General features: G+C 34.2%; 1 protein-coding gene across 9 annotated transcripts in view; it reads right to left on the bottom strand.

Moving 5' to 3' along the window:
• The window catches only part of LOC127716069 (uncharacterized), a 75,123-nt gene that overhangs the window by 24,550 nt on the left and 29,856 nt on the right, over positions 1-20,717 (bottom strand). For all 9 annotated transcript variants that reach the window (XM_052222191.1, XM_052222408.1, XM_052222327.1 and 6 more), the window contains exon 5: positions 20,546-20,626. In XM_052222191.1, coding sequence (XP_052078151.1) covers positions 20,546-20,626 — 81 coding nt within the window. The remainder of the gene's footprint in view (positions 1-20,545; positions 20,627-20,717) is intronic.

Here is a 20,717-nt window from a genome sequence, read left to right as displayed (position 1 = left end):
TATAAATGTATTGTTTAGTAGTTAATCATTCCAACATTTAAGATTATACAAAGTATCCAATCCTGCCTGTGTCTCCAGTCCACATCTTACTGTATGCCTATTTGTCAATGAAAGTTCACAATTTCTGTCTCAAATGGTCAGTTAAGAATTCTTGTCACAACAGTATCATCTCTAACCATATAACTAACATAAGTTAGTTAATGTATGAACTAGAAGTGTCTAAACAAAGCCATATTTGCAAAATTGTATTTAAGAAGATATCAGTCTGGTGCATAAATTCACTAAAAGTTTGATAGAAATGACTGCTTACATCTTATTTTTGCATAACTTTCCAGCACAGTTATTGTTTTGTTTAGAAAAGACCTTGAAAATAATAAAATCATAGCATTTACAAGTTAAATTATCTGTTTTATGACCCAGGGTAGGCATTTTTTTTCTGTTTTTTGCCCCCTGGGGCCTCACATTTCCTAAATATTTTCCCTGTTTCTAGCAATGTGGAGTATTTAGTATATATTTAGGATAGAACACACTATTGTAAGTTTTATTGAGGTCTTTTGTAATTCTAGCTTGTACTTTTGAATGCCGCGGTCACAAAAAAACACATTTAGGTGTTACGGCTTACTTTTTGGTTATCGACAGGACAAAAATAACCCAACAAAATTATTAGGAAGGATCAATGAGTTGCAATGACTGCGAAGAGTAAATATAAGCACTTCTAAATAATTTAAATCACAAACAGGCATATATTATGAATTTATTTTGAATTCAGGGCTTTAAGTAAACCATGCATACTGTAAATTGTGAATTTATGCTGAGTCATCATAGTTAAGGCTCAGGATTTTCTCAATCTTCATGAAATATTTATAAAACTTCATATCTGAGTTAAATTCTTTAAAATCTCTGAGATAAACCAGATTTTGTGAAATTCTGTATGTTCTATTTTTTAACCCTATATAGGTTGCAATTCTGTAAATATAGACAATGCAATTTCCCATAGGAACTCCCTTTGCGGCTAAAACTGTGACACTTTTACTATGAAGTTTCGTGAAAAATAATATCCCAGAACGGAAAGTTTATATGCACTACTATTTTATTCAAAGGTCAAAATATAGGGCTGTGCGGCATATTTTCAACATTTATATGCCCTGAACTTCTAAGAGTTTAAACTTATACTAAAATTCTATACTACCCTTACCTTCATATTTGGACTTCCTAAGAATTAAAATTTAGGCGCTACCATGTTTTTCTATACTGGTTACATTTCCAAGTGATGTCTCTATGAGATGAAACACCGAGATCATAAATGGGAACCAGTACATTAACAAATTAACATATCTATGAATATTATATATCTCCCCAAAAGAGGCGTGGTTTGAGAAACAGCTGTATTTACAAAGTGCAACCTTAAGGGATCAACTGACCATTTTGGTCAAGTAGACTTAATTGTAGATCTTACTTTGCTGAACATTATTGATGTTTATCTCTATCTATAATAATATTCAAGATAATAACCAAAAACGGCAAAATTTCCTTAAAATTACCAATTCAGGGGCAGCAACCAACAACGGGTTGTCAGATTCATCTGAAAATTTCAGGGCAGATAGATCTTGACCTGATAAACAATTTTACCCCATGTCAGATTTGCTCGAAATGCTTTGGTTTCAGAGATATAAGTCAAAATCTACATTTTACCCCTATGTTCTATTTTTAGCCATGGTGGCCATCTTGGTTGGTTGGCCGGGTCACCGGACACATTTTTTAAACTAGATACCCCAATGATGATTGTGGCCAAGTTTGGTTTAATTTGGCCAAGTAGTTTCAGAGGAGATTTTTGTAAAAGTAAACGACGAGGACGACGGACAATGACGACGGACGCCAAGTGATGAGAAAAGCTCACTTGGTCCTTTGGGCCAGGTGAGCTAAAAAAAAAGCACAAAACCAGACATGTTTTCTCATCAGCAGCACATTAAATACATGATATAAATCAGGAAAATTTCGTTTTGCGAATCTCTATGACATTTGCAATAAACAATTGTTGTAAACCAGTTATTTTAATGAATTTCAATCAACCTTTCACGAATTCTTCATGTTATAATGCCATTGTGAACCTCCTGTTTCATTCTTATCAGAATTATTTCTGGGGTTTAGCATTTAAAACTCGATGTGTCGGAACAACACAAATGACCCTGCTCATAAATTTTCACAAAGTCCAAAGCTCGTAATTTCAGCAAAAATCAGGGGAGTGAAAGCAAATGTAAACTTGATCTGTAACTCATCATGGTAGATTCACATATTAAAAATCAGCTCAATATGTGAAGGCGTTTTTAAACTAGAGGCTCTCAAGAGCCTGTGTCGCTCACCTGTATTTACTGATGCTTTGGAAATCATGTAAAATAAGGTTAAAATCATAATTAATAATATTAGATATTAGATATTATAATGATATCTAAGATAATAACAAAAAACTGCAAAATTTTTGTAAAATTACTAACTCAGGGGCAGCAACCAAACAACAGGTTGTCGGATTCGTCTGAAAATTTCAGGGCAGATAAATCTAAATCTGATGAACATTTTTGCCACCTGTCAGATTTGCTCTAAATGTTTTAGTTTCAGAGATATAAACCAATAAAATGCTTCGCTGGGCGCAGCTTCATACGACCGCAGAGGTCGAACCCTGAACAGTTGGGGCAAGTATGGACACAACATTCAAGCTTGATACAGCTCTGAATTTGGATTGTGATTAAATATTTGACACAGCATAGGTTTCTGACACAGAAAGAATGAGGTCTAAGAACTTCAATTTTTTTAATTTACCTATTATGGTCCAATGTCCAAAATCAAAATACATGGTTAGATTCAGCATATCAAAGAACCCCATATATTCAATTTTTGTTGAAATCAAACAAAGTTTAATTTTGGACCCCAACTTGGACAAACTTGAAAACTGGTCCCATAATCAAAAATCTAAACACATGTTTAGATTCAGCATATCAAAGTACCCCAAGAATTCAATTTTTGTTAAAATCAAACTAAGTTTAATTTTGGACCCTTTGGACCTTAATGTAAACCAATTTAAAAATGGGACCCAAAATTAAAAATCTAAAAACACGGTTAGATTTGGCATATCAAAGAACCCCAATAATTCATTTTTGATGAAATCAAACAAAGTTTAATTTTGGACCCTTTTGACCTCAATGTGAACCAATTTGATAGCGGGCCACAAATAAAAAATCTAAATACATGGTAAGATTCAGCATATCAAAGAACCCCATATATTCAATTTTTGTTGAAATCAAACAAAGTTTAATTTTGGACCCCAATTTGGACCAACTTGAAAACTGGGCCAATAATCTAAAATCTAAATACATGTTTAGATTCAGCATATCAAAGAACCCCAAATATTCAATTTTTGTTGAAATCAAACAAAGTTTAATTTTGGACCCCAACTTGGACCAACTTGAAAACTGGGCCCATCATCAAAAATCTAAACACATGTTTAGATTCAGCATATCAAAGAACCCCAAGAATTCAATTTTTGTTAAAATCAAACTAAGTTTAATTTTGGACCCTTTTGACCTCAATGTGAACAAAGTTGATAACGGGGCACAAAAATCAAAAATCTAAATACATGGTTAGATTCAGCATATCAAAGAACCCCACATATTCAATTTTTGTTGAAATCAAACAAAGTTTAATTTTGGACCATTTTGACCTCAATATGAACCAATTTGATAGCGGGGTCCACAAATAAAAAATCTAAATACATGGTTAGATTCAGCATATCAAAGAACCCCATATATTCAATTTTTGTTGAAATCAAACAAAGTTTAATTTTGGACCCCAATTTGGACCAACTTGAAAACTGGGCCAAAAATCAAAAATCTAAATACATGTTTAGATTCAGCATATCAAAGAACCCCATATATTCATTTTTTGTTAAAATCAAACAAAGTTTAATTTTGGACCCTTTGGACCTTAATGTAGACCAATTTGAAAACTGGACCCAAAATTAAAAATCTAAATACACGGTTAGATTCGGCATAACAAATAAATAAATGTGGTCAAAGATTTTACAAATCTAATGCGCCATACTGTCCAATTAAAGATTACTTCTTGAAATTTTTCAATATTTGAAATTTGAAAAAAAAATAATATTTGAAGAATAATTCTTTTTAATTTCTGAAATCTGAAATGAGAAAAAATTGACCACCCACAATTTCTTTAAAACCCCCCTTTTTTCCCCAAAAAAATTCTTTCCCTCAAGATATTGTGACAATTCTGGACTGATATTTGTTATTATTTAATGTGTTATTAATTGTATTTAAACATATATTTATTTGAATATTGCCGGGTGGTCAACTTCTCGGGTGTACACAAACACTGATAAATGCATTGACTTTCATACTCATGATTTAAACCATTTATACTTTACAAGTGATAAGGGCCAGTTTTATATGTATATCTTTGTAATGGTTACCTATGAAATACTTTGATTATCATGTCAAATAGTGATTTATCTTGACAAATCTTGTCGTGAGATTCAACTTGTTTACATCCGCCATGACACCGTTCTGTACTTTCACTTTGCGATCTCATATCATTTTTTTGTTTAAGCTAACATCTTAGCAATGCAGATAAATTGCGTATTTATTATGTTTGTGCCTCCCTTTTCATTAACATTGTCTATATTTATGATAGGATAGGGTTTTCATTGATCTCATTTAAGCATTATATCTAATGCGTAAGGTTTTAGAAATTACACCTAAGTTCCTACGCCGTATTGAGAAAGGAATTTACTGTCCGTTTAAAAATAGCATTATATAGAAATGTCCTTTTAGTTTTATTCGCTTTTAAATATAAATCGGACAAGAAGGACAAAGTAAGGACTACTTATTAACGTTTCTTTACTTATGAATAACGAAATATGTTTGTCTTTCTAAACGTTACTAGCCAAAAGACGTAAGAAACGTTGCTTTTGATTGGATGATTTGACGTTTACTCTTACGTCATCGTTAGTGCAAAAATACATAAATAGGAGCCTGCAGAATAACATGGCAGTCGGAATCAATCCTTTGAACCATCAACTACATTTTAAAATACCCAAATAGAAAATCGAATAATCAAAGTTAAATAAGAAAGGTACAAACAATAATTTAAATACTTTTATCTATATTTAGATATTAGTCTTTTTAGCGAAATTAAATTTTTGGCGCTAAACCGCCATTCTTTACTGAACGGGATTTACAAGTCATTTCTATTGTCCATTGATAAAGAGACCCTTACTTAGGTGATTTTCCAGTGTGTTTCTCAAATGTTCATAGGTTATAATTAGTCTTAAGTTATAGTGACCACCCGGTGCATTGTTTTTGTCTGTTGAATGCTGAATGTGTATTTGTTGTTATTGGAATAACAAGTCAAAAATACTGCTGAAATAAATTTTATTGTTACGTTTATTACGAATCTGTTTCTTCACACTGGCATTGAGTTAAAAGATTATTCCACTCCTCCTGAATGAGTTAAACAGTGTTATATCAACCCTAGGTTTGTTACAGTTTGGTGTCAGAAGTGGGATGACAAAAATAATTGTCATCCAGTGATCGAATACCTCTCCTGTGATTTTCAAGTTTTAGTAAAAATCTTTATTTTTTTAACGCTTTGAGTAAACTGGTAATATGTCTGACGAATCTGATTCGGAAATTGAGTTTAATATGGACAAGCGTGAAACGGTCGAGAAAAATATTGAAGACTCTGCATTAAATACAGCAAAACAGGGCCAAGGTGATATTGAAAGTGAATTTCATAACAACGTGCAAGACGACATAGCTAGACAGAGAAATACAGTCGAGATGGAACGGAATTTTGAAGGTGATCCACGTGTTTCGTATTTTGAAAATAATACCGGTCATGAACGAAAATGGGGAAATGCACCACGATTTTGCCGTGAACAGTTGCCAATTGCTGGTCATACTGCTACAATTCGCCCAGATGCTTATAGTGGATCAGACGATTGGGAAGAGTATTTTTCGCATTTTCAAGATTGTGCAGAACTAGGCAGATGGAGTATGGAAGATAGAGTATTGACCCTTGCTGCAAGTTTAAAGGGCCCTGCGCGAACTTTTTATATGAGCCTTCCTACACACGAACGCCGAACATATAGTATCCTTGTCCGACGCTTAGAAGAAAGATTCGGAAGTGCCCGTCAACAAAACAGATGGTTATCGCGTTTTGAAATGAGAAAGCGAAATTCCGGTGAAACAGTTGCTGCTCTCGGTGATGACCTCCGTCAGATGGTACAAAAAGCTTATTGTAATTTAGATTCAATAGCACAAGAAGTTTTGGCGCTCAATCAGTTATACAAGTCGATTCCTTTAGAAATGAAATGTCGATGCGTAGATCGAGAATGTAAAACGGTCGCTGACGCTGTAGATATAATTGAAAGATATGAGGCTCTGTTAGGGGAGTCAAGTGATAAAAAGAAAACTAGTGTCCGCTCAGTTTCTTATGAAAATTGTATTGAAAATAAAGTAGATATGGAATGGCAAAATAATGATGACCCAAATGTCAGATTAATTTCCCAACAGCCAAATAATGACAGAACCATTCAAATGCTTCTAAGTAGAATTGATAAGTTAGAAAATCAGACTCAAAATAAGGACAGCCGATCTAACTTTAGATTTGGCCAGAAAAATTACCAAAACGGGGGCAATAAACAGAATCAAAGGACCTGCTTCATTTGTGACTCGCCTGATCATTTTTATAGACAGTGTTCCATGTACTCTGGTCCAAAATTTAGGGGAAATAAACCACCAAATTCACAGAATTTCAGAAATTTCAGACCAAATACAACTATGGAAACAGTTCAGGGAAACGACCATCCGTTGATTCAATAGGTCGGGAGTTGACGGTTACAGAAGGGCCTCGGGACATGTTAAATAATTTTAAAGATGTTGGAAAAGAAATTCAGACTCAAATTGTTAATAGCAGAATAGGTCAAATAGGGGGGCCAGGAAATATAACAGATAATGGATTTTATATGCAAGGTTCCGTTTATGGACAAACATCTACTTTCTTAGTAGACAATGGATCTACAGTAACTTTGTTGTCTCAGAACTTGTTTGGGAAAATAGATAAAACTATGTGTCCTTCATTACAAGAAACTAATATAGTATTAAATGATGTTAATGGCAAGAACATAAATACTTACGGTGTAACAAAAATAAGCATAAGAGTTGGCAAAACTAGTTATGAAAATAATGTGCTTATTTGTGATATTGCCCTAGATGCAATTTTAGGACAAGATTTCTTATTGAAGTTTGTAAATAAAATTGATTATAAGAAAATGACCTTACATACAGATGAAGATGTAATTCAATGTTGGATAGGGGGGAAAAGTAATATGATTTGTAGAGTTTTTGCTAGTGAGGGTATTAGTCTACCAGCAAATTGTTATAAATGGGTTGATATTCAGTTCCCCTCCGCTAAAGTGCATGATGAACCTGTTTATATTGAGAGTCTATATGAAACAGTCATTGAAAAGAACATATGTGTATTATCTGGGATAGTTCAACCACAATCAGACAAGCTTTCTGTGTTGGTTGCAAATTTTAACAATGAAGATATAGATTTGTACCCAAATACTCAACTAGGAACATGTGAGTCATGTTCAAAACGTTTTTCTGGTACAGATGCAAGATGTGCTAGAGTAGCTGTTAATGATCATGAGAGTTCACCTTCTCAACTTCCAGAATATTTAAAAGATATGTGGGAACGGAGTTCAAAGCATCTTACAACTGATGAATCAGAAAAAGTGGCAGCCTTATTTGTAAAATTTCAAAATGTGTTTTCTAAAACTTCTGAAGATATAGGCCGGACAGAAAATGTGCAACACAGAATAGACACAGGAAATGCACAACCAATCAAGCAGATGCCAAGGCGACTACCATTGGGGAAGCGAGAAATTGAGAGACAAGAAGTTTATAAAATGCTAGAAAGAGGAATAATTGAACCTCCTCAAAGCTGTTGGAGCTCACCCATAGTCCTTGTGACAAAGAAGAGTGACAATTCTGTGCGATTCTGTGTTGATTATAGAAAAATTAACCAGTGCACAGTCAAGGACGCCTATCCACTACCAAGAGTGGATGAATGTTTAGACTCCTTAAATGGAAATAGATGGTTTAATACCATGGACCTTTCTGCCGGATTTTGGCAGATTCCAATGGCCCCTGAAGACAAACATAAGACAGCTTTTACCACGGGGGTTGGCCTATATCAATTCTTAGTAATGCCGTTTGGTCTTGTTAATTCCCCAAGTACCTTGGAAAGAGTACTGGAGGATATTTTACGAGGAATTCAGTGGGTTGAATGTCTGTTATATATGGACGACATAGTTGTACCTGGTAAAACTATTAACATGTGTATAGAAAGGCTTGAGCATGTTTTTGACAGATTAATAAAGGCAAACCTTAAATTAAAACCAGCCAAATGCTCCTTCTTTCAAAAGAGTGTTAAGTTTCTAGGTCACATAGTATCTAGTGAAGGTACATCAACTGATCCTGCTAAAATATCAGCCGTTAAAGATTGGCCTACCCCAACAAATCCCAAGCAAATGAGAAGTTTCTTAGGGCTCTGTTCTTACTATCGCAAATATGTAAAGGGATTTGCTCAGATAGCACGCCCCCTACATAAAGTATGTGAAAAAGGTGTCAAATTCATCTGGGATGAACCTTGTGATGAAGCTTTCAAAACTCTGAAAGAAGCTTTAACATCCTCTCCAATTCTGTCATATCCAATGCCCAATAAACCCTTCATATTAGACACAGATGCTAGTAATAAAGCTCTAGGCGGTGTCCTGTCTCAAGAACAGGATGGTGCTGAAAAGGTAATAGCTTATATGAGTAAATCACTAAATAAACATGAACAATTATATTGTGTAACTCGGAAAGAATTGTTAGCGGTGGTTACAGCTCTCCGTCATTTTCATGTCTATTTATATGGACAACAAGTATTATTAAGGACTGATAATGCTGCTGTTAGTTGGATGTCTAATTTAAAACAACCAACAGGACAAATGGCGCGTTGGCTACAAGAACTCTGTTTATATAACTTGACAGTCACACATCGTGCAGGAACGAAACATCGAAACGCAGATGCGCTTTCAAGAAAACCTTGTAAAGTATGCATGAGACAGGAAGCTATAGATGATTGTTCTGATGATGAATGTGAAGAACCCAAATATGAAATTAAGTTTCAAGATGAAAAACATGATGAAATCAATATTGTTCAAACTCCAATTGAAGAAGATGAAGCTCAACCAATTAGAGTTATAACAAGAAGTCAGTCTGCTAAAAGAAATGATCAAGTTAAGATTAGTGATTGTATTTTAGATGGGTGGGATACTACAGAGATAAGACAGCTACAATTAGAAGATCCAGTCATAGGCTACATTTTAGCAGCAAAAGAAGCAGATTCAAGTCGACCACGGTGGAATGAGATATCTCACCTTTCATCATTAGTGAAAACTTTATGGAGACAGTGGGACCGATTAGTAATTCACATTGGAATGCTTTACAGAAACTGGACGGATGAACAAAATGAAGTGAATGTGTTGCAACTCCTTTTACCTGCTACCAAGCATATGGAAGTATTGAGATATTTGCATGATACTCCCACAGGTGGACATTTAGGTGTCGAGAAAACTTTGGATAAAGTACGGCAAACTTTTTACTGGCCCAATATGAAAGAATCTGTACAAAAATATTGTACTGATTGTGATCTATGCACATCTCGTAAACATTCGAAAGAAAACCCAGCTCCCATGGGAACCTACATTGTCGGTGAACCTATGGAGAAAATAGCTATAGATATTCTGGGTCCTCTTCCGCTTACAGATAGACATAATAAATATTTGTTAGTAGTCCATGATTGCTTTACTAAGTGGGTTGAGGCATACCCAATGCCAAACCAAGAAGCGGTGACAGTAACTACAACATTGGTGAATGAATTCATTTGTAGATATGGAACTCCAATTCAGATATTGACAGATCAGGGTCAAAATTTTGAAAGTAAAATCTTTCAAGACACTTGTAAAATGTTGGGTATTGATAAAGTCCGAACAAGCGGTTTAAGACCTTCATCAAACGGAAATGTGGAAAGAATAAACCGTACGATTGGTACCATGTTAACAATTTTCTGTGAAAAGAAACAAAAACTGTGGGACGCTTTTGTTCCACAAATTTTAATGGCATACCGTTCATCAATACACTCTAGTACTGGAAAAACACCAAACAAAATGGTATTTGGCCGAGAAGTAACATTGCCTTTACAAGCAGTTATTCCAACACCATGCAGAGAAACTGACCTACAGGACATAAATGAGTATGTTGAAATTTTGCAGAAAAGATTTCAAATCGCACACGAAGAAGCCAGGAAAAGTTTAAAGAAAAGTAATTCATACCAAAAGAGACATTATGACCTCAGAGCAAAGAAACGATTCTTACATGATGGTCAAGCAGTATGGGTTTATGAACCAACCAGAAAAGTTGGAATATGTCATAAACTAACCAGCAAATGGAAAGGACCATACATAGTGACAAAGAAAATTGATGATGTGAACTATGTTGTAAAGAAATACCCAAAGAAACCAGGAAAAGTGTTCCACGTAGACAGACTCATAGAATATAAAGGAAACAATATTCCAAAATGGTTTAAAGTGACACAAGAAAGTGTCTCAAATTTTAGCAAGTAGTAAAAATTAAAAACAAAGAAGAGGACAGACGCCATTCGAAATTTATTGTGCTTATGTGTTTAAATGTGTATCACTTGTTATTTTTATTTTATGAATAAAATTATTTATGTGTTGAGCTATAGCGTATATGAAGAATTATTGGTAAAGTGTTGTGAATGCATTCCTTATTATGTGATAATTCTAGAAACTTAGCCCAGATTTGCCTAATGGGATTGATCACCCCAGAGTTGGTTGAAAAGAGGGAGTTACTAGAAAATTTGGTGGAAATTGGTACTTTATTGTGATATTTCCAAGGTAGTTAATAAAGTTGCAGAGTCAACAGAAGTTATTATTTGATGTGACATAGTCATTGTATATTGTGGATGTGATACTGTGTGTTTTTTTTGAATAAGTGGAAGAAATTCAAAAATGGCTCTGGTGTTTCTCTATGGTTTTGAAATGTGTCCTCTGTCTTATCAGAAATTGCTATGAGTGAAATAGAGATGACTTGTGATTTACCTGAGAATTTGTGTATTGCTTTGTAAAATTGTTCACTAACATTTTGTGTAAAACTAAACAATTCAGTAGAAAAAAAAATGATGAATTAATACAGAGAACCTGAAATAAAATGCACATAATTACACATGATAACAACGTTTTCTGGAATAACAGAAGATTCTATTATAAGACAGCTTACATTATACGACAAACAGTTATTATGCAGCAGCTAGGTTTGATAACTACAAATGGAAATTAATAGAAATAAATGGAATGTGTGACATTAACATCATGCTTATGAGTTTTTATCTTTATCTTTTTTTAACAGAATGACAGAGAAATATAAGTTAGAACTGTGTTGGCTTTGTCCAGAGAAATTCACATCAAGAAGAGAACTAAAGAATCATTTAAGTACATCCTTCCATGATGTTTTGAGGGTGACATGCCCCTTTTGTTACGAGGAAGAGACTACGTGTCGAAGAGTTGTAGACCTAAAGAAGCATGTGGAGCGAAACCATCCAGACAGACTAAGAAAATTGTCCCAGTATTTCTTTTCGGAGAACAATGGGTTTTGGCTAGCCAATAAGCCAGATGATTACAGAAAAATCATAAATCCCTCCAGAAGAGAAAGCACAGAGGCAAAAGAAGCCCGCCTGGAAATACTACAACTGCTCACAATTAACAAGACTGTAAAAAGAAAAGACGAATGGTATGAAGGATGGAGAAAACATAAAGAAGAAAACAAATCAAAGAAAACAGAGATAGAATCCGAATTTATTCCATCTTATTCTCCAGAGAGACCATTGCAGGTAGAAGTCATCAATATCAATCTAGCATTAGGAAATATACACATAGATATCCAGTATGGAACAGACTTTTACCGAGTTAAACTCACCCATAACACCTTAAAAGATCCGAAGGTTCGAGAAAGTCTCTGCAGAAAGATGGGCACATTAAGAAATGACAAGTCGAGTATGGTTCAAGACTTCAAGGAAGAAGCTCTACACCCATCAGAAGAACTAATGAAGGTTCAACTATTTTCCAAAGGAACAAGTATATTAAGTTGTTATTTCCAGAAAATCTTCAGATTAAGACATCCTATGACCATATCAACAACTCCAACTTCTTCTTTGACATCAGTTCCTACATTGCAACCAACTTCTTCTTTGACACCAATTCCAGTGCTTACATCAGTTCCTGCTTTGACTTCAGCTTCTGTTTTGAATTTAACTCCTTCCCTGACAGCAGTTCCTGCATTTAATCCAATTCTTAGTTTGACATCACTTCCAGCACCGACATCAGTTCCTGCTTTGACTTCAGCTTCTGTTTTGAATATAGCGTCTTCTTCAACTTCAACTTCAGCTTCTACTTCAGTTTCCATTCCATCATCATCTTCTTCTTCATTTCCATCAATTGTCGCCATCTCAGCTTTAAATTCTACGTCCCTTAGTTCCATGGTGGAAGATATCAGCGATGAAGATGAGTTCTCTACGAGTATGAAATCTAGAGCAAAATTGCTCTTAACTATGGGCTGTATGCCAGTATTTCCTCCCTCCAGGAGAGACTGGAGCGGAAATTTTGTTAAATTAAATGAACACATAACTTGGCCACCAGAAAACCATAAAGCATTAACTCCAGATCAGAAACTGTTAGTAACAGAACATACTGCTATGCAACTAGAACTGAAGAAAAATCCAAACACCATACCACACAGATCATTTTTATTAGAGAAATATAATTTTCTCATTCTACCAGGTACCAAAATGCATCCCCCTCACAGGAAAGACCAACATATCACAAAATCCAGATACTACAATCATGAAGTGTTAAAACAGATTGCTCTAGGGGAAATGGATGATGATAAGTTTCTCCAGATGATGGAAAGATGTTTTCCACAAAGAGACAGAAGTGTGGATGACATAATTAAACAGTGTAAATATATTCCGTTAAGACTGAAGAACACAGAATCTGAGTAAAGAATAAAGAATAAAAGTACTGGTATACTGTTACCTCCAGAAAATACAGGAGTATTTTAGACTTGGGTGGGGGAAATTGTGACAATTCTGGACTGATATTTGTTATTATTTAATGTGTTATTAATTGTATTTAAACATATATTTATTTGAATATTGCCGGGTGGACAACTTCTCGGGTGTACACAAACACTGATAAATGCATTGACTTTCATACTCATGATTTAAACCATTTATACTTTACAAGTGATAAGGGCCAGTTTTATATGTATATCTTTGTAATGGTTACCTATGAAATACTTTGATTATCATGTCAAATAGTGATTTATCTTGACAAATCTTGTCGTGAGATTCAACTTGTTTACATCCGCCATGACACCGTTCTGTACTTTCACTTTGCGATCTCATATCATTTTTTGTTTAAGCTAACATCTTAGCAATGCAGATAAATTGCGTATTTATTATGTTTGTGCCTCCCTTTTCATTAACATTGTCTATATTTATGATAGGATAGGGTTTTCATTGATCTCATTTAAGCATTATATCTAATGCGTAAGGTTTTAGAAATTACACCTAAGTTCCTACGCCGTATTGAGAAAGGAATTTACTGTCCGTTTAAAAATAGCATTATATAGAAATGTCCTTTTAGTTTTATTCGCTTTTAAATATAAATCGGACAAGAAGGACAAAGTAAGGACTACTTATTAACGTTTCTTTACTAATGAATAACGAAATATGTTTGTCTTTCTAAACGTTACTAGCCAAAAGACGTAAGAAACGTTGCTTTTGATTGGATGATTTGACGTTTACTCTTACGTCATCGTTAGTGCAAAAATACATAAATAGGAGCCTGCAGAATAACATGGCAGTCGGAATCAATCCTTTGAACCATCAACTACATTTTAAAATACCCAAATAGAAAATCGAATAATCAAAGTTAAATAAGAAAGGTACAAACAATAATTTAAATACTTTTATCTATATTTAGATATTAATCTTTTTAGCGAAATTAAATTTTTGGCGCTAAACCGCCATTCTTTACTGAACGGGATTTACAAGTCATTTCTATTGTCCATTGATAAAGAGACCCTTACTTAGGTGATTTTCCAGTGTGTTTCTCAAATGTTCATAGGTTATAATTAGTCTTAAGTTATAGTGACCACCCGGTGCATTGTTTTTGTCTGTTGAATGCTGAATGTGTATTTGTTGTTATTGGAATAACAAGTCAAAAATACTGCTGAAATAAATTTTATTGTTACGTTTATTACGAATCTGTTTCTTCACACTGGCATTGAGTTAAAAGATTATTCCACTCCTCCTGAATGAGTTAAACAGTGTTATATCAACCCTAGGTTTGTTACAATATGGTCATAATCTCAATTCAAATTTCCAATGGAGTTTGCAACCATAATTACCCATTTAAATTTACCATAGTGCTAACTTAATCTATTTTATAATAGAATTTAAAATATAGTGTCAAATCTTTCATATGGATTTTGTTGTCAAAAAAAAAGATGCAACATTTGCAGATATTTTTACTGGTCTTCCTTTATAAATATGCATTTCTTTAAACATAATTTAAAAGCAGTGTAAGGGAAGTAACCAAAACGTTGTATTTGGATTACCTCCCTTACACTTTTTTAAATTATCTTAATTGTTCATTAACCATTAGTTTATACATAATTTAAAAGCAGTGTAAGGGAGATAATTTCAATGATGTATTTGATTTATCTCCCTTACACTGCTTTAAATTATGTTTTGTACTAAAGTATTTGTCCATTAACCAGGACAACCTTATTTTTCCCCCTTTTTTGCCCCTAATTCTTAAACGGTTTGAGCCATAACCCCCCAAAGCAAATCCTAACCATCCCTTTGTGGTATGGAAACTTGTAGTATAATTTCAGAGAGATCCATACACCGTTCCACAGTTATTGTCTGGAAACTAGAAAATGCTTATTTTTGGCCCCTTTTTGGCCCCTAATTCCTTAACTGTTGGTACCATAACCCCCAAAATCAATCCCCACCTTCCTTTTGTGGTATTGAACTTTATGGTAAAATTTCATAGAGATCCATTCACTTAAACTAAAGTTAGAGTGCGAAAACTAATGCGTCTTCGGACGACGACGCCGGACGACAACAACGGCGACATCGACGACGCCAACGTCATACCAATATACGACCACAAAAATTTTTTTGCGGTCGTATAAAAACTGCATTTTACCCCTATGTTCTATTTTTAACCAAGTCATTTTTTAAACTAGATACCCTAATAATGATTATGGCCAAGTATGGTTAAATTTGTCTCAGAAGTTTCAGAGAAGAAGATTTTTGTAAAAGATTACAAAAATTTACAAAAAATTGTTAAAACTTGACTATTAAGGGCAATAACTCCTAAAGGGGTCGACTGAAAATTTTGGTCATGACAACTTATTTGTATATCTTACTTCGCTGAACATTATTGCTGTTTACAGTTTATCTCTATCTATAATAATATTCAAGATAACTACCAATAAAATGCTTTGCTGGGCGCAGCTTGATACGACCGCAGAGGTCGAACCCTGAACAGTTGGGGCAAGTATGGACACAACATTCAAGCTTGATACAGCTCTGAATTTGGATTGTGATTAAATATTTGACACAGCATAGGTTTCTGACACAGAAAGAATGTGGTCTAAGGACTTGATTTTTTTTAATTTACCTATTATGGTCCAATGTCCAAAATCAAAATACATGGTTAGATTCAGCATATCAAAGAACCCCATATATTCAATTTTTGTAGAATTCAAACAAAGTTTAATTTTGGACCCCAACTTGGACCAACTTGAAAACTGGGCCCATAATCAAAAATCTAAACACATGTTTAGATTCAGCATATCAAAGAACCCCAAGAATTAAATTTTTGTTAAAATCAAACTAAGTTTAATTTTGGACCCTTTGGACCTTAATGTAGACCAATTTAAAAAACGGGACCCAAAATTAAAAATCTAAATACACGGTTAGATTTGGAATATCAAAGAACCCCAATAATTCAATTTTTGATGAAATCAAACAAAGTTTAATTTCGGACCCTTTTGACCTCAATATGAACCAATTTGATAGCGGGCCCACAAATAAAAAATCTAAATACATGGTTAGATTCAGCATATCAAAGAACCCCATATATTTAATTTTTGTTGAAATAAAAAAAAAAGTTTAATTTTGGACCCCAACTTGGACCAACTTGAAAACTGGGCCCATAATCAAAAATCTAAACACATGTTTAGATTCAGCATATCAAAGAACCCCAAGAATTAAATTTTTGTTAAAATCAAACTAAGTTTAATTTTGGACCCTTTGGACCTTAATGTAGACCAATTTAAAAAACTAGACCCAAAATTAAAAATCTAAAAACACGGTTAGATTTGGCATATCAAAGAACCCCAATAATTCAATTTTTGATGAAATCAAACAAAGTTTAATTTTGGACCCTTTTGACCTCAATATGAACCAATATGATAGCGGGCCCACAAATGAAAAATCTAAATACATGATAATATTCAGCATATCAAAGAACCCCATATATTCAATTTTTGTTGAAATCAAACAAAGTTTAATTTTGGACCCCAATTTGGACCAACTTGAAAACTGGGCCAAAAATCTAAAATCTAAATACATGTTTAGATTCAGCATATCAAAGAACCCCTTATATTCAATTTTTGTTAAAATCAAACACAGTTTAATTTTGGACCCTTTGGACCTTAATGTAGACCAATTTGAAAACTGGACCCAAAATTAAAAATCTAAATACACGGTTAGATTCGGCATAAAATATAGTGTCAAATCTTTCATATGGATTTTTTTGTAAAAAAAAAAGATGCAACATTTGCAGATATTTTTACTGGTCTTCCTTTATAAATATGCATTTCTTTAAACATAATTTAAAAGCAGTGTAAGGGAAGTAACCAAAACGTTGTATTTGGATTACCTCCCTTACACTGTTTTAAATTATCTTAATTGTTCATTAACCATTACATTATACATAATTTAAAAGCAGTGTAAGGGAGATAATTTCAATGATGTATTTGATTTATCTCCCTTACACTGCTTTAAATTATGTTTTGTACTAAAGTATTTGTCCATTAACCAGGACAACCTTGTTTTTCCCCCTTTTTTGCCCCTAATTCCTAAACGGTTTGAGCCATAACCCCCCAAAACAAATCCTAACCATCCCTTTGTGGTATGGAAACTTGTAGTATAATTTCAGAGAGATCCATACACCGTTCCACAGTTATTGTCTGGAAACTAGAAAATGCTTATTTTTGGCCCCTTTTTGGCCCCTAATTCCTTAACTGTTGGTACCATAACCCCCAAAATCAATCCCCACCTTCCTTTTGTGGTATTGAACCTTATGGTAAAATTTCAAAGAGATCCATTCACTTTAACTAAAGTTAGAGTGCGAAAACCAATGTGTCTTCGGATGACGACGACGTCATACCAATATACGACCGCAAAATTTTTTGCGGTCGTATAAAAACTGCAAAATTTCCTTAAAATTACAAATTCAGGGCAGCAACCCAACAACAGGTTGTCAGATTTGTCTGAAAATTTCAGGGCAGATACATCTTGACCTGATAATCAGTTTTACCCTTTGTCAGATTTACTCTCAATGCTTTGGTTTCAGAGATATAAGCCAAAATCTACATTTTACCCCTATGTTCTATTTTTAGCTATGGCGGCCATCTTGGTTGGTTGGCGGGGTCAACGGACACATTTTTTAAACTAGATACCCTAATGATGATTGTGGCCAAGTTTGGTCAAATTTGGCCCAGTGGTTTCAGAGGAGAAGATTTTTGTAAAAAGCTAACGACGACGACGACGGACGACGGACGACGGACGCCAAGTGATGAGAAAAGCTCACTTGGCCCAAAGGGCTAGGTGAGCTAAAAAAGTATGTATAATAACTGTTATTTTCATTAAATTTTCAGTCTAAAGCCTGTAACATGTGTAATCTCGGTAAAAATCAGCTGAGCGGAACCAAACCTAAACTCATCATTGTAGACTCACATACTAAAATTCAGCTCTATATGTCAAAGCGTTTAGAAAAAAAAGTCTGTTTAACTGTTTGTGCGGAATGAAGGAATGACAGAATGATGGAATGACAGATAAGGGTAAAACTATATGGCCCCTACCACTTTCATAATATGATTATTACATCCCCTATCTGCAACTCCAGCTTCACCTGTGTAACCAGAAATAAGGCAGCTACAAATAGTATGCTAGGTATTTTTGCTATCAATAATACAAATTTTCTGAAAAAATGGTCTTCAATATTTGCTACTTTATTCTCAAATAATAAGACCAATACCGGGTCTGTACCTGCATCGCTGTAGGCATTTGATTGCGGTTACATTTAAACCGGAGCATAACTGATCATTCCCTGACCAATTTCACAAGAGTGCACACGCTGAAATGTCTCGCCTTCTTTACTAATCATTGATATTATGTTGATAGTCCTAAATATAAAGCTTTATTACAACTGTCACATACTCTTAACATTAACTAAGTAAACTAAACATTGACCAATGAACCATGAAAATGAGGTCAAAGTCAGATGAACCATGCTAGGCAGGCATGTACAGCTAACAATTCTTCCATACAACAAATGTAGTTGACCTATTGCTTATAGTTTAAGAAAAACAGACCAAAACACAAAAACTTAACACTGAGCAATGAACCTTGAAAATGAGGTCAAGGTAAAAAAAAAACCTGCATGACTGACAAATAGATCATAAAATATTTCCATACACCAAATATAGTTGAACTATTGCATATAGTATTAGAAAAAAAGACCAAAACTCAAAAACTTAACTTTGACCACTGAACCATGAAAATGAGGTCAAGGTCAGATGACACTTGCCAGCTAGACATTTACACCTTACAATCATTCCATACACCAAATATAGTAGACCTATTTCATACAGTATAAGAAAAACAGACCAAAACACAAAAACTTAACTATAACCACTGAACCATGAAAATGAGGTCAAGGTCAGATGACACCTGCCAGCTGGACATGTACACCTTACAGTCCTTCCATACACCGAATATACTAGACCTATTGCTTATAGTATCTGAGATATATGTAACACTACCCAAATTTGTACTTGACCTGAGTTTTGTGGTAATAAGTATTGTGTATAAGTTTCATAACATTTGGTTGAGGCAAACTTAAGTTAGAGAATGGAAACGAAAAATTCAGCAATTTTTCCGTTTGTAAAGGGGCATAACTCTAGAACAGTAAAAGTGACACTACCCAAATTTGAAATTGACCTGAGTTTTGTGGTAATAAGTATTGTGTATAAGTTTCATAACATTTGGTTGAGGCAAACTAAAGTTAGAGAACACAAACGAAAAATTCAGCAATTTTTCAATTTGTAAAGGGGCATAACTCTAGAACGGTTAAAGTGACGCCACCAAAATTCGAACTTGATCTGTGTTTTGTGGTAATAAGCATTATGTAACGTTTTCATAACATTTGGTTGAGGCAAACTGAAGTTAGAGAACGGAAACGAATAATTCAGCAATTTTTTCCATTTGTAAAGGGGCATAACTCTAGAACAGTTAAAGTGACGCCACCAAAATTCAAACTTGATCTGTGTTTTGTGGTAATAAGCATCGTGTATAAGTTTCATAACATTTGGTTGAAGCAAACTGAAGTTAGAGAACGAAAACCAACTTTGGGATGTACAGACAGACAAGGGTAAAACTTATAATGCCCTCTCCACTACGACAGGGGCATAAAAAAGCACAGTACCAAGACATATTTTTCAACACAATAATAATACAAGTGAAACTGCGAGCTACTGCTTACTGATGATACCCCCGTCCAAATATAATAGTGTAAAAATATGTAAGTGTTCGGTAAAGTTGTTGAGTGATGAATCTGAAAACGCATCACACGGTATAGCTGACTTATATAAACCCTGAAACCAAATTTCAGAAATCCTTATGATGTAGTTCCTGAGAAAGATGGGACGAAAAATATTCATGGGATGGATGGACGGACTAACGGATTGATGGCTGGATGGATGGACAGATGGGCAGAGGTAAAACAGTATACCCCACTTTTTTAAAGCAGGGGTATAATAAGAAGATGGAGTATGATTGCCAATGAGACAACTCTCCACCAGCCCTTTATTAATATATCAGGACAAATTTGTTTGGCAAATCTGCAAGACTTTTGCAATAAACAATTGTTGTAAATCAGTTAATGAATTTCAATCAAACTTTCTCACAAATTCTACTGAATGATTGCTTTTGCCATTGTTTTGCCACTAGGGATTAATTTACTATATTTAAGAAAAATACTTACCAGTACACAGTAAAATTACCAGTACGATAGCTACTAGATATTTAACATATATATTCATCTTTGAAGTAGAATATGTTGAATCTGAAAGAATGTATATTAATTGACAGTGTGTTCTACAGAAGTAAATTGATTGATTTTATTTTACTGTTAATATCATTGATATCATGGTCAC

This window comes from Mytilus californianus, unplaced genomic scaffold (assembly GCF_021869535.1).
Source record: "Mytilus californianus isolate M0D057914Y unplaced genomic scaffold, xbMytCali1.0.p SCAF_1, whole genome shotgun sequence".
Lineage (NCBI taxonomy): Eukaryota > Metazoa > Mollusca > Bivalvia > Mytilida > Mytilidae > Mytilus > Mytilus californianus.
Note: the sequence above shows the minus strand (reverse complement) of the source record. Positions and strands in the feature narration are given on the sequence as shown.